The following is a 15111-nucleotide window of genomic DNA, read 5'->3' on the forward strand; positions in this document are numbered from 1 at the left end:
TATATATATATAGACACATACACACGTATAACATATCATTAAAATCTAGAATGTGAGTCTTGTAAGTATTCGGTGGGGTCATATTATCACGTAAATTTCATCACACCGTCGTTCAAAATTTTTTTTTCTGTCGGGTCCAAAATTTTGAATAAAAGATTAATTGACTGCTTGTGTTATGTTTATAAAAATTCATAAATAATGCAAAGAAAACAAAATGTTGAAATAACGAAACTTCATTTTTTAAAAAACCAAATCGCAATTAAAAATGTATTATTGATCTTTCCTTTTAAGATAGGCAATTAACTTTGATTTACTGCAGCTTTAGTTATCGTCGTAACTTTGTATGATGTCATTTAGCGTTTTCAAATTACAAGAAAATTGACCTTATTACATTTCAAAGTCTTTCTTTATTTGCAAGTTATTCAATGTAGCCATGTAGAATACATTAATTTGGCATCACTCAATTAAAGCAACTTCAGTGTAATTTCTTCGATAAGGGAGCGAAGCTAGGGACCAATCCATTCCATTCCATTCCAAATATATATTATACATTTATTGTATGTTTCATTCCATGCTTCCTTAAAATTTGACTTTAATTATGTCTTAGTAAACCAGCTTTTATTAATTTAAATCGATGCCGTCTTCCAATTAGTGAAACTTAATGATTAAGTACGGGAACCTCGTGGCTATATATACATTGAAAGTTGCGTTCTTGTAAGAAAAAAAGATATATTTGCAGGAAACGAATACAAGATTGGATCCTGTAAATTCTCCATATGACAACAGTAAGTTTACTTCTTTTTTCAAACTACCATTCGTGCTCGATCCAAATTTACTACCATTCGTGCTCGATCCAAACTTACTTCTTTTTTCAAACTACCATTCGTGCTCGATCCAATTAATTGAAATGATTTTTAATACTATATTTTCTTTCTTTTGTAATTACATTGGGGGTTTGCTTTAACAATATCAGTTTGAACCTACGATCATCTCCGAATGGGGAGGTTTATACCACTTGAATACAAATTCATTGGTTTTCAGCTATTAGTTTACTATCGTATTTTCTATTATATAATTTTCGCTTCATTATTCTGCGCTGCACTTCATTTCTGTAACTTATTGTTTTTTACGTATTTCTGAACGTGCTTAAAATATTTTAAATTTATCATAATTATATTCTTTTTACCAAATTTTTGGGTAACATCTTTCTCATAACTCAGTATATTGGCCACACATATCTTAGTATGAAACAAAGCTAATCAATAATTTTTAATATATAATTCTTTCTGTTCTTTTCTTCTACTATAGAGATAGGCGTACTTTAAAGAATTTATATCTGGTTTTACATTTCAAGGATTGAATTGAAGGTCGAAAGTATTGACAAAAAGGCATTTAACCTAAAAGAAAACATCCTCTGATCTTGTCTGGGTTTCGTTCAACATTACTTTGTCCAACAAAAACTACGTACTATTTTTTTGGCAGATAAATTAAGATAAATGCATTCTTTAAGTCTTATGTTTTTGTCAGCTTTTGCAATCACCCCGCTTCAATGCAATATAAGCACTAAATTCAAGAAAAGTTCGCCAACCCATGGCTACAAGTGCTGTGAATTTTCTTGTATCCTGACTAGTAAATTTATAAATTAGTTAGGGTCGGAAATATATTACACTTTTCAAATAATTAATTTATAATTTTTTTAAAGAATGTATGCGTGCATGTGTTACGAGTTTTTTAAAAGCATGCATGCATATGTTATTCGAATTTCACATGCACGAGTCGTTAGGAAGCTTAAAGTAAAAACAATTTCGTTTTCTAAATTTAATCTCAATGGAATAGTCGGTCCAAATTTACTTATCGGGCCGAACAAGTAATTGGAAGCTGACATTTTTTGTTTCAGATTGTAGAGATGAGAGTGCACATGGACTGCCATGGATGTGAAAGCAAAGTAAAGAAAGCTCTTTCCAAATTAGATGGTATGTTAATTTTTCTTAGGATATTTGTGAGCGTTACATTTTTGTGACCATAAATTGAATGACCATTATATTGATATAAGATTTATAATGATATCATTGAGTGTTCATGTATGTTGTACCAAGTGTTTTCGAATATTTGCACCACCCCGCGAAAATTATATATCCACCTCGATTGAGGTTCTTATAATTACACGTTTTGAGGTCCTTGTTAGAGTTTGAGTCTTCTTTAGAAAAATATTACTGATTGAAGGATGCATTTATTCGTCAGGAGTGGATAATATTGACATAGATATGGACATGCAAAAGGTGACGGTCACTGGATGGGCGGATGCGAAGAAGGTTCTTAAAGCAGTAAGGCGGGCGGGTCGAAATGCAGAGCTATGGCCATTTCCCTACAATCCAGAATACCATGAATACAATCACCAGTACTACAACTACTATGGAAGTCCGGTAAACAGTCCAATTACCGATGATTTCTTGGCTGAGCCACCTTCTATGTACAACTATTATGAGCATGGGTACAATGGCCACAACCATGGATATTATCAGCAGCCACCTTCATCGATTATCCTCGATGAAGGGGCTAGTACCATGTTTAGCGATGACAATGCTACTGGATGCTCTATAATGTGATGACGGGGTTTGATGATCTTATTATTATGTGCAAAAAGAAACAATGTGTGTACTCATTTATCCTCTCACTCTCTCTCTCTATATATATATATATCTCTGTGTGTGTGTGTGTGTGAAAGGAAATGTGGCTTGCATAACAAAACACAATTCCTTAAAAATTATTTTTTCATTTTAAAATTATTTTTTTCTTTTTAAATTAGATAATACATTAAGAGTTTTGTCTTTTTAGAATATTAAGTTTCTTAAATTCTAGATTTGATATCTAATATTTAAAAGAGTTTGTTTCTTAATGAAATATTACTTTCTTTTTCTTTTAGAAATCTATTCGAGTAATTCTATCAAAATCAACACAAGTCTCTATATATTGAAGAATAGTGGTTGCACAATGTACAAGCGATATACAAGAGAAAAAATAGATAATATATAGAGCTCGAGATAATTTTATGAACAACTCGCAAGAATTGTATTGAAGAATAGTGGTTGCACAATGTACAAGCGAGATACAAGAGAAAAAATAGATAATATATAGAGCTCGAGATAATTTTATGAACAACTCGCAAGAATTGTTTTGCTGCTCCAAATTTCGGCCACACAAATTTGTATTATTACGTTTTGATTATTTTTGTTATTGATATTTTAATATGCAATATATTTTCTTGACTTGTTAAGGAATATAGTTTTTTGTTTCTTCACTAGTATTTTTTTTGTAAAGTTGATTTCTTTTCTAGTGATTATTTTGCTCTGAGGCATCACACATATCTCTGTATTATTTTTAATTAAGTTGCTTATTTGTGTGTTATATTATTCAACTGTATGTTATCACAAAATGTTAAAACATTCGAGACAACATTTATATCTGATACGTAGAATCCTTATTGTTATGTTAAACAAAAAATTTTTCAATATGTATCAAAATATTATATTTACAATTCACGTAAGATGTATATAAGTTATTTGGTCAATATATTGTTTGATTACAGAATTTCTGGTTTTACATCCCTCCTCATTTCGCCAGTCAAAATGGGCGATGAATCAGACATATGACCATTGTTCTGATTGTGAGGGAGTGCGTGTGTTTCAGAGAGGGATTTCAGATTTCTTATGGTTTCCTGAGAAGATGGATTATTTAAGGTGAGAGATTACATATGTTTTAGTTTCCCACAAAAGATGGGTCCAAATAAAATTTTCAACCACTGGAGACCAAACTTTGAACTATAACCTCACGTATATAACTGCCAAATAGAAATATAAACTGACCTTTCCACAAAACACAAAGCAGAACCATCTGTAGAGTCTCGAGTCCAGAAAAGTTGATAAAGATACGAGAACTAAAAATGGCAAGGCTAACACAAGTTGCACTCCTCTTTGCTGGGGCTCTATGCTTGATGTATCTCCCTGGCATCACCCATTCTGCAGCCCCTAAATTCTTTGTTGAAGGAAAGGTCTATTGTGAAGTATGTCGAGCCAATTTCATCAATAAACTCAGCGAGCCTATGGCAGGTATATTGAATTACATGATCCTAGGAACCTCAATGTGAGGCAGACCTAGCATACCCAGAGTGAAAACAGAATGTTGTCTCGAAAAAACGCAAAATATTTTAAAAATTGTCACTTGAGGTGGACGATCGAACTGACACCCAATGGAATTTCACTTGTTAACATCGAAATTAACCAACAATCCCTAGGACAACACTGGATTCATTTCCATATGCTTTTTTATGTTCTTACTGCTTATACATGGCTCTGGGAATAATGATGTTTTAAGTACCATGCATGCATCTCAAAAGGAGATCCAAAAACCATGAATTCGGGAACATCTAAAAAATATTGAGATTACCCCGGTTTGTCTTTGTGCAAAGACAACACACACGAGCAAGATTAATTCGCATGTCGTTTTCATCACTTCAGGGGCAAGGGTTCGATTGGAATGCAGAGGAGATGAAGCAGGTAATATAACATACAGCGTAGAGGGAGAAACCAATGACAAGGGACTCTATCGGCTGCCAGTCGAGGGTGATCACGAAGAAGAACTATGCGAAATAACATTGGTGAAAAGCAGTAGGCCTGATTGTGATGATCTCCCAGATGAAGGATGGGCAGAGAAACCAGCATCAAGAGTGACACTCACCTCTCACAATGGTATTCAAGGCGACACCCGTAATGCTAACCCCCTTGGCTTCGCCAAGAAAGTGGCACTGCCACAATGCTCCGAGATCTTCAAGGAGTTGGCTGTTGATCAAGACTTATAGATCAAAGCAAACAAATTTGCATCCTTTGTAGATTTTTGTAATTTTGATTCTGATTAAATTTTGTTGTTTCTTGGGTTAATATTTATTGGAATTTGATGGGCTTCAACTAAAGTACCCATTTTTTTGTTAATGTTTTTGGAAATTGATGGTTTATTGATCGTGAAGGATGATACCATTGTTTTAGACTGAGAGAGACATGTAAGTGTAGTGTTCAGTGAATAAAATTCACTCTTCCCAATACGTATTTGTAATCGAGGAATGTGGTGATTTTTTCCTTCTTAAAAGTTTAGAAGTCCCAAAAAAATTGTTCTTTCAGCTATGTTATTTTAATTTGAAAAAAAAATGTTCTGATGCACAACAGAGCTCAATCAACTATTTACATAGAAGGAAAAGAGTTGATCTCGAATAGATACAACAGCTTCGCCAAACCTGTAAACTCAGAGGGCATATACACCATCATGAAAGGAGAAAATTTAAGGGTCACTCCAAGTACCATTGTCTTCCTCATCATCACTATCAACAGCCTGAACCAAAAATAAGATTAAACATAGATAAAAACATGACAAGTAACAACATTTATGGATTGGGCCAGATAGATTAACTGGCAAACTGCACTTGCCTTTTCCAGAATTGTTGTAACTTGGACATTAGCTTGGGTACCCGTTGGTGCAGCTGGTTTTGATGTCACAGTTGGCGCAAATTAAATGATTGACATCATAAAACAAGTTAGCATTGGAACACAACAAACAACAAGAATGTTGATCTTCAAGTAATCATGGATCAAGTTGCTCCTCATCATTTGATGAAATGTAAAGAATGAGAATCATTTTTTTATGAAGAGAACACACTACAAATTAGTGAGCATAAAAGTTCAACTCATCAAAAATTATACACATATATGAATGAATAATACGAGAGAACCATGATCACATTCATTTTTCAGGACAATCACATAAATTAGTAAGTATTGAAGTATTATACCAAAATGCAAAAACGTACGGCAAACAACTTATGCTCTAAACGTAACATTCAATAAAATATCAAATAACAATCGCTTCAAATTTTTTAGTACAATTTAGGTATAATATGGGGTCAGCTATTGGAGCGAGTCAGCAAGGTATGGAAGGAAATGGCTACCAAATTCATACCCATCTCTCTGGTACACGTACATGCAAGGTGCTGAAACTTAATGAGCAATCAAACTTTAAAAATATCTCCAGTTTCTGGAAACTTACTCTAGTTCTTAATTGGTGCAAGAAGTCCCCCATTTCATCTTTACCATTACTCTGATTAGCATCCTTTCGCCCATTGGAATTATACGAGCCTGATGACTGTATGCTTAAACAGCATCACTAAAAGGGCTTTTTTCAACTTAAATTTTAATGGAAGGGCAGGAATTTCTAAGGAGATTCAAATCACAAGACCTGGCTATTCTGTATATATTGAGCCTCCATGATTGGATCTTGATTCGATGGGGCTAACTTAGGTTGAGAAAATGTAGATGCTGAAAGCTTAAGATTAAATACATATTTAGATGCTTCAGGCATTGACTGACTTTCATCTTCCATATCATTCTGATCGGAATTCAAACTGCACCACTGTACAGGAGGTAGACGTTGAGTAGTAGGAGCGAGTGCACATTGTGGCCCCAAAAGATCATGTGAACTGGCTTTTTTTCCTAGATACTCCTTCAATGAAGGATTTTCAGTGTCCAAACTTTGAAGATCAGAGGAATGACATGATTTAGAATTTTGCACAGTATTTTGAACTCCACAAATATCTCCTTTGCTTATCCTCCCATTTCCTGGAACTGCTATAATAGAATCCGTCAAAGAGATTCGATGAAAGGTATCGTATAAGTCAGGGTCCTTGCTGCAGGGAGATTCTCCAGACTCCCATTTCTCAGAATTTGATTCAGATTGATGACATGGAAATTCATCCATTAAAGATGGTGATGATCGATAGAATGTGTCATCATCAGAGTCTGAACCATCATTTTTTGTAATGCTGGAAACCTCAGGGACCAACTGAAATGAAGGAAAGACAATCCTTCTGCTTTCACTGTTATAGTTCCCATCAGGGAATTTTAGTTTGAGCCTGGGGGCCTGAAAACCATCAATTGGTTGAAATGACATTTTCATGTGCTCAAGTGGAGGTGATGCAGATGGCGAGCTTGCTCTTGTGATAGACAGACCTGAATATCATCATGGACATATGTACCTTTCTCCTCAAAAAGATTGTATTTGAAGAAATCAGCATCTTGGCTCTTTATGGGAGAAGAAATGGATGCTCTAGACTCTAGCTCTTCAGGTTGCATTGAGTTACTAAAACAGAAATCGTCAACAACAAAGCTAGACCCATTTCTCAATTCTAAATTTGATTGTTCACACAAATCAGATCTGAGTGTAGCATCATACGAGGAAGCTGTTAGTGAAGGGGAAGAGCGTCCACCAGCATTAACCTGAGCGAACTATACTCTGAAGTTCAAAAAGCACAAACTTAGTTCTAATTGCCAAAAATAACAGTAGATTTAAATGTAAACAAACAATCAGTATCCCTCCTTGCTTAATGCACTTTTCCAGCTCAAGTTCAAGAGAAGAGCTTAAATAGCCTTTACCTGCTAATGTGGTAGGAAAATGATGCTCTTTGTGACACTTTTCCACCGCTGGGCCATGACCTTCTCTGCTCAAATTTCAAAACATCTTAGCATGTATGACAAATGGGCAACATCATGAAAATAAAAAGAAAATCTTTTAACTCCTATCAACCTTACATAAAAACTAGTAACACAATGTTATGGTCCTTCTGCGTCCTATTTATTTGTTTATGTTGCAATCAAATAACAAAATCACTAAATTTAAGAGTGTTTACATGTTATCTTCACAAATCCTTGTTATCTTCACAAGTCTTAGATAAGTTCATGGTTAGCGTTATAGGTTAGCATAAGAGATGAACCGCCACTATCGGGGAGTACAATTGGTAGATGGTATTATAATTTCGTGCGAATAATAATCCAATCTAACAACCCCAAATACAAGAAAAGGCCACCAATGGATTGTTCATGCATCAACATCAAAATTTCAGGCGCTGCAAGTGCAACTGAAAAATGCAGCTCACATATGAAAGCCAAATACATTAATTTCAGTCAAGTTGATGAATGTTTTCAACTGTAATACCTTAATATTTCGGCCATTTTCATCTTTCGAAATTTTCACAATACTTGCTACACCAAAAGCCACTGATGCTCGTTTAAACAAAGTTGGATCTGAATACCCTTTCAAGCAAGATCCAGGACCCCCATGGTCAAACCTAAAAGAAAGCACAAGCCTCATTCGCTAGGCCAGGATGGAATTGAATCTTAAAGATGTGTTGTACCTATCAAGCAAGTACAAACATGGAGGGCCACGACATCCTTCATAAGAATCCATGATGAATTGAGGCACATCACTATAAATAAAGTGATTTTGTTCACTTCGAACATGAGCATGCCAATTATAACCTGTGGTCAAATTTTTCCATTGGAAATTAAAAAAAAAAGAGCAAAAATTTATGAAGCTCTTATCACAAAATTCGGTAAAATGGAAGCTCATTACATATGCTTGGAGGGACAAAGGTGCAGTTGTTACGATGAGTTTAAGGGAACAAAGTCAGGATATCAACAATACCGGTTGTATAAGCCAAATGCAGGTGGCTTCTTTGTGCCAAAACAGACTTTTCAAGTGGAGATAGGGCAGCTTCAATTTGTTGAACACGAGCCACCAACTTATGGCTTCTTGAAGATGTTATACTCATTTCTTTCTGCAATCCATGAAAAACTTCGGCTTTAAATCTACCATATGCAGATATGCAATTCAACTCAAATTTTTGTAGTGTCTGCACCCCTTGATGATGTTCATAACGAACACTATGATGTCAAACACATTTTTTTTCTTTAGCTCGGAAAAGGGAAGAAATTCTGAAGTAAGTCTCAGTTAAAAAGCACATATATATACAAGCCCGGAAACACAAAATTCGTTGACTTCACGACCAACTCTCAATTGTAAAAGAAAAATAAATAACGAGAATTCAGATTTTTTTTCCACTTATTTTCACTTCAGTTATCACTCCAAAACAGTCGCACACTACATCCCTTAAATGTCCTTTGTTACAGCCAACTTGCCACTTGGCTAAAAGCATCCTAAAATGTATGGATAACCTTTACATGTTGTAAAATCAAATCTAAACCGAATTTCTCTTACTCAGTGAATTTGCAACCAATCAAAATAAAATTTGACATATTGCATATACAAGTAAATGCGTTCAGTAGAAGACGACCACGAAATCCCTAATTAGCACCAATACTCCTCACACTACCCAAAAATAGAAAAACACCTGTGCTACACTAATATTTCTAACTAAACCAAAATCGTGAAATTTAAACGCAAAAGAAAAAAAAAAGATTTCCCAAATCAATAACTGAAATACTAAATACAACAAAAAACTACCAAAAAGAACAAACAAGCAGCGAAAAAAAGAGAAGGAAAAACAAATCTTACTCAGCTAGATCGCCAAGCTGGCGCAAGATCCCGACAAGACCAGTGACAGTGACTCCTTCAAGAATCACCCTCGGATTCTCCATGTTTGCTTCTCTGTACACTCCGAGTTTGTACTCATTCCTCACCTCCACTCTGACCAACGGCATCGTTTCGACCCACAAGCACAGAAATACAGGAACTACAACAGTCGAGTCAACGAATAATAAGACTATATTGTATAGCACAGAAAGGAAAGCAAATTGGAAATGATTTCTAATGAACTCTGATGAAGAGAGAGAGTACAGGTTGGACAGAGAGAGAATTAGGTAGGCAACTGCAGCAAATTAACTGCAGAGTTAGAAGAGAGAGAGAGAGAGTTAAGAGGATGACATTGCCAACTCTGCAAGTCATTCCCGAGCCAGAAAGTGAAAGACGAATTTGGCCTTGAAGTTTCCATACGGACACACTCTTGGTGGGCCAGTCTTTAAGGGCTGCAAACAGCCCAACAAGACTAGTGAGTCGGTTATCGGAACCAGGATCGTCTAATGGGCCTTACTCCTTTGTCGTGGAGAAAACATATTGGGCTATGTACTATCAATCCAAGAATACACAAAAACCCTTGGAGATGTCAAGGGTGTTTTGGCTTTTCTCGTCTTTTATTGTGCACCTGAGTATGATGGAAACTACGCGTTCGAGCTCGGGTTCTCACATAATCTAAGCAACTCGGATAGCTCCGGAACGAGCATATTTTCCCGCCCCAAGTACAATAGCATATATACGATGCTAAGAGTCGATATCGATGGTAACTTAAGAATGTATACATACGATGAAAACATGGATTGGGGGCCATGGGAAGTGACATTTGTGCTGCTTGATAGAGATGATGGGCAAGCAAGCGAGTGCCAGTTGCCGAACAGATGCGGATCATTAGGCGTTTGTGTTGAAGTTGCCCCTGTAGTGATCGAAAGACTCTCAATCTGTTATTGATTATTAGAAAAACTAACTTTGGTTACAATGGCAACACTACTTCTATGTCTATTTCTAGAAGGATAGAACACTAAAAAGTGCTAATACGCTTTTATTCTAATATACTCAACATCCCCCCTTCAAGGTTGCAACTCAAACAACACTGCAACCTTGGAAAAGAAAAAAAACAGGACATCAATTTCTGTTGTGAGGTTGATAGAGATCACAAACACCAACTTTGGATAACAAATAAGAATGTTGAGGACCTCCCAAAGCTTTAGTAAAGATGTCACCCAATTGTTCGGTGGTGGGAATATGTGCGGTAACTATCGTACCATCTTTAACTCGTTCACGCACCAAATGACAATCAATTTCAATGTGCTTTGTACGTTCATGATACATGGGGTTTGCCGCAATGTGTATAGCAGCAGTATTGTCACAAAAAAGAGTAGTCGGAGCTGTCAATTTCAGACCCATATATCTTAGCTCGTTCCACCGTTATTAGCAGGTTCTACCGTTATGTGTTGGACCTCCTATAGTTAGGCCACCCGTTCTGCCCATAATTGGGTCATTTGTAAATTTCACGCTCCAGATGTTCATTCCTGGGCGTGAGGAGGGTGTGCTAGTTGTCCCACATCGGTTGGGTTAAATGCCTGGATGTTGCATATATGGACTTGTATAATCCTTCCCCTTGAGCTAGCTTTTGAGGTTGAGTTAGGTCCAAGCTCTATTCTTAACAGTTTGTGACAAGAATCAATGTGTCGCGTGCCCCAAGCCTCAAGGCTTAGTAGGGTGCCACCCTGCAAGGATGGTGCAAATGTAGATGGTTGAAGGTGTTGAACATTACAACAGTGCTTACAACAAGGGGAATGGGCCATGTGTCTGGCTAAGTGTAGAGATAAATGTAGCAAAGATTGCAAATGCTTGGGGTTCTTCTATGGGACCGAGTCTTCCAATTACCTGCTGGTGCCGGAGCTCGGAACTTTGGTTAAGGTTTCGAACCCTGCGAATGTTGGATACATCAAGATGTCTAAGTAAATTGTGCTCGTTTTTCGTTGATTTGAAATAGTGTTGTATCACGTCTCAATATTGTATAATTAATCTTAATTATCATATCTTATTCGTCAAATAATAATATCAATGAATTTGAATTGCGCGAATCTACAAGTCTGAAAATGGATGCAAGTTTTGTAGGGACGTTGAAGTGGTTTAAACTTTAAATAATTGAAAAGCCAACACAACGAACGTGTATGGTGGGGTTCTTCAACTTGAGTTGCGGAGCACAAGACAATTGGACAAGAGCGCTGGACCCAATCACGTGGAGTGACAACTCTTTCCGTACAAGAATTAAAGCATTTGTTCGAAAGTTCGATTTCCCCCATGTGATTTGCAACATTAGGAGGGGAATTTAATTCTTTGCTATTCACATAAACATATATCCTATTCGAAATCCAACCAAAGTCTTGCACTGAAATATCAAAAGAAAAGATAATGTGTTAATATAAGTTGAAAGATTTTTTGATCGATACGAGGTCTTTTAGGTAAAGTTCAAAATCAAATCCAATATGTTTATACTCAAAATGGACAATATCTCATCATTGTAGATATATATAAATTTCATCCCACAACATTGCATTTATAATTTACCAGCCCGTAAAATAGAAACCTGACAAGTTAATGAGATGTTACCCTTTAACATATTATCTTAAAAATATATCAACAACTACATTCATCTTCACATAAAAGGCCAAATGAAAAATTTTGGACCCATGTGAATCAGGGCAATATTTGTTGCGGTTAATATTTGAACAAAAAAGTTAATAATAAATTAAGAAATTAATGTTGAAGCACATAAAATAAAATATTGTTATTTCAAGCTTAATAATAATTAAAGCTAAATAATAATTATTATTATAATTATAATTATTTATTATTATTATGAGAAGGACTTGGACCGACAATAGTGGATGTAGGTGTGGTGTGACTGTTAACATCATTTTCCGGTTATATATCAATGTATGCATTCAATTTGCGGAGAGAGACAAGTTTTTATTAAAGTTTTGAACCGACAAAAGAATTAATGTGTAAGCTAAATTGAATAGGCATTTTTTAACTTGATATATATAGAATCAACTAATTATTATTATCATTATCATTATTTAATAATAATAACTAGTGTAGTATAATAACTAGCACTACAATTACAAAATGACCACCATTTTTCTAAAGTTAATCATAAAAACACGTAATTACGATAAATTTTTAAAATAAAATTATAATTTAAAAATAATAATAAAAAGACAACAAATTAGAGATTTCATTGTTAGTTAAAACTTTGAATTTTCTACATCTATCTATATACTGTTACTAGATATCCGATTCCGTACAAAAACTCTTACGAGACTTCGGATCAATTTCATTAGACAGATTTCTTACTTGAGTCATTCATGAAAAAATTAAATTTCATACAAAAGTAATATTTTTTATTGTAAACATAAGAAGGAATAACCAATCTCACAAAAAAAAAAAAAATCCATGAGACCGTATCACGTACAAAAGACATACTCCCAATTCTACTATAATCATGACCATGTATATTTAGTCGCCAAAAGCCTTCAATTAATTACCACCCGATTTGATAGATCGGCATGTCTTTTCGTGTAGTTTTTTTATCATTATTTTTACATAAATTGAATCTATAGAAACTCAAAGATATGTGCCTCGGATTAGTAAATGTTAATGCATACTTTTATGTACATTCCAGTAAAATTTAAATAATGGTAAAAACTTGTATGAGACGGTATCACGGGTCGTATTTGTGAGACGGATCTCTTATTTGGGTCATCCATGAAAAAATATTATTTTTTATGCTAAGAGTATTACTTTTTATTGTCAATATGGCTAGGGTTGACCCGTCTCACGGATTAAGATCCGTGAGACGGTCTCACATGAGACCTACTCTTAAATAATACTTGAAGTATGCAAAACATTAGGTTGCATTTTGATCCATACATTATTTCAGATGTATTTTTGCAATTTTAGAGAAATAATACCATAAACATCAAATATACAAATTACATGTTTATATAATGTTTCAAGTTCACTCACTAATTGAGAAATTTGAAATTCGTTTTTCTTTGTGTAGTTATAATGTGTGAATTCTAGATTCTGTCTAATGTTTTGTTATTATTATTGTTAAAAATAAAATTATAATCGAAATCTATGAATTTAAAATTCATTAATCCATACATAACCTAAACGTATGTGTATCATTTTCATGAGCTACCTATTGAATATTACTCGGCGACTACGTTTGGTATGGGAACTAGGTGGGGTTGTGGGCTGCTTTAGCGTTTTTACCATTTTGTGGTTAATTTTTTTTATCGAACATTTTGTCAAGCAAATCCATGACTGTGGTATGAAACAAGGGAAAATAAGCTCATAATTGAGTATTCAAGTTGATGGAATGTGTGAGTTTTTGACTAATGATCAAAAGTTCGATTATCCATATTAAAACTTTCTTCTGTCGAACTGTATTTTTCCAATGTAGTTTATCTGACTAACGTAATTTGCGAGCTATTACGTTAGTCCAAAAATTTATCTAGTATACACTGAATGTAGCGCAGCGAGTTCCACCTCATAAAAAACAAAGGAAAATAAACCCAACTACTTCCATGATAATAACAATCCTCATTTAGAATTTACCTATTTTAATATGAAATATCCCATGAATGCCATTTTCCTCACCCAAAAAAAATTCCATCAGTCTTTTGAACCTCTCCATCGTAATTTTAAGACATTCCAAGAGTATTTTAGGCATAAAATATAATAATCCTTAATTTATCTCATCTTCAAAATTTATATCAAACATACCGTTACTTTATCACCATGTATTACATTTTCTTATCTATCATTTTTTTTATTACTTATTTGTTAATCATTTAATAATCTAACCATTCAAACCAAGTGTGAGAACAAACAAACATGCTTGGGCAATTGGGATTTACAGACTAAATCTATCGATTATTAATTTGTTGGAAATTTCAGCGTCGATGTAGAAAAAGTATTAAAATCGTTAAAAACGAAAATAACTAACTAAAACTGAAATTTGATGATATAAAAAATGAAAATCAAATGGAACACCAAAATTACAATTTTCTCCGCTATAAATATAGTTGAATTGTAAGATAACATGTGTGATCAAGACGATAGCATTACATGTGATTAACTTTATGATACATGGTGGGTTATAGGTTTGAAATTTGAATAGACATGTGTTTTATGGTGTAAATTAAACACTGACCGTATCCTAGGGATCCGATATAATATACCGTGATTATCGTGCGTTCTAGCATACTTTACTTGTTCAAACTTTAACATGGTTGTATCATATGGAATCTTCGGGATAAGCACTTTGCTTACTTGGATCTTTACTCGCAAAGCCACAGTACATGATTATTTTAGTTTATATAAAATGAGCTGAGTTGTGCTATCATCTTAGCCGGTCATCGAGCCGAGTTAGTTAACCTGAACTCGGCATGTTTCGGTTGTGTTTCTATACTACTAGTTTGAGAGTTCGAGAGTCTAATCTCGAAAACGTTTAAGGATTATTAGCTTTATGAGTTGGTCAATACTACCGATGACGACTGTAAACTACTAATTAATTGTGGGAAAATAATGGTGTGGACATTTCAAATATCAGCCGATTGGCATCGATAATTTCAGGAGTGAACAACTGGTTACGAAGGTGAAATTAATTATACACACAAGCGCGAC

General features: G+C 34.6%; 2 protein-coding genes and 2 pseudogenes across 2 annotated transcripts; 3 read left to right on the top strand and 1 right to left on the bottom strand.

The window, feature by feature from the left end:
* Positions 1–691: 691 nt before the first annotated feature.
* On the top strand, positions 692–2711 carry LOC140989060 (heavy metal-associated isoprenylated plant protein 29-like). Its single transcript, XM_073458237.1, has 3 exons — positions 692–785; positions 1898–1973; positions 2242–2711. The coding sequence occupies exons 1-3, from the start codon at positions 777–779 to the stop codon at positions 2604–2606; spliced, it is 450 nt and encodes a 149-aa protein (XP_073314338.1). The 5' UTR covers positions 692–776; the 3' UTR covers positions 2607–2711.
* Positions 2712–3851: 1140 nt separating this feature from the next.
* Positions 3852–4874, top strand: LOC140987823 (olee1-like protein). The gene is made up of 2 exons (XM_073456503.1): positions 3852–4106; positions 4515–4874. Exons 1-2 carry the CDS (start codon positions 3941–3943, stop codon positions 4853–4855), a joined length of 507 nt encoding a protein of 168 aa, XP_073312604.1. The 5' UTR covers positions 3852–3940; the 3' UTR covers positions 4856–4874.
* A 239-nt stretch (positions 4875–5113) lies between these two features.
* Positions 5114–9806, bottom strand: LOC140988525 (uncharacterized; annotated as a pseudogene).
* Positions 9646–11478, top strand: LOC140988526 (EP1-like glycoprotein 4; annotated as a pseudogene).
* Positions 11479–15111: the final 3633 nt, after the last annotated feature.

The sequence above is a fragment of the Primulina huaijiensis genome, chromosome 11 (assembly GCF_012295235.1).
Source record: "Primulina huaijiensis isolate GDHJ02 chromosome 11, ASM1229523v2, whole genome shotgun sequence".
Classification (NCBI taxonomy): Eukaryota; Viridiplantae; Streptophyta; class Magnoliopsida; order Lamiales; family Gesneriaceae; genus Primulina; species Primulina huaijiensis.

Excerpts from the sequence above, each read along its gene's own strand:
- LOC140987823 (XM_073456503.1), top strand. The coding sequence starts at position 3,941 with ATGGCAAGGCTAACACAAGTTGCACTCCTCTTTGCTGGGGCTCTATGC. Across the intron at positions 4,107-4,514 it reads ACTCAGCGAGCCTATGGCAG|GGGCAAGGGTTCGATTGGAA; the intron begins GTATATTGAATT and ends TCATCACTTCAG.
- LOC140989060 (XM_073458237.1), top strand. Across the intron at positions 1,974-2,241 it reads AGCTCTTTCCAAATTAGATG|GAGTGGATAATATTGACATA; the intron begins GTATGTTAATTT and ends TTTATTCGTCAG.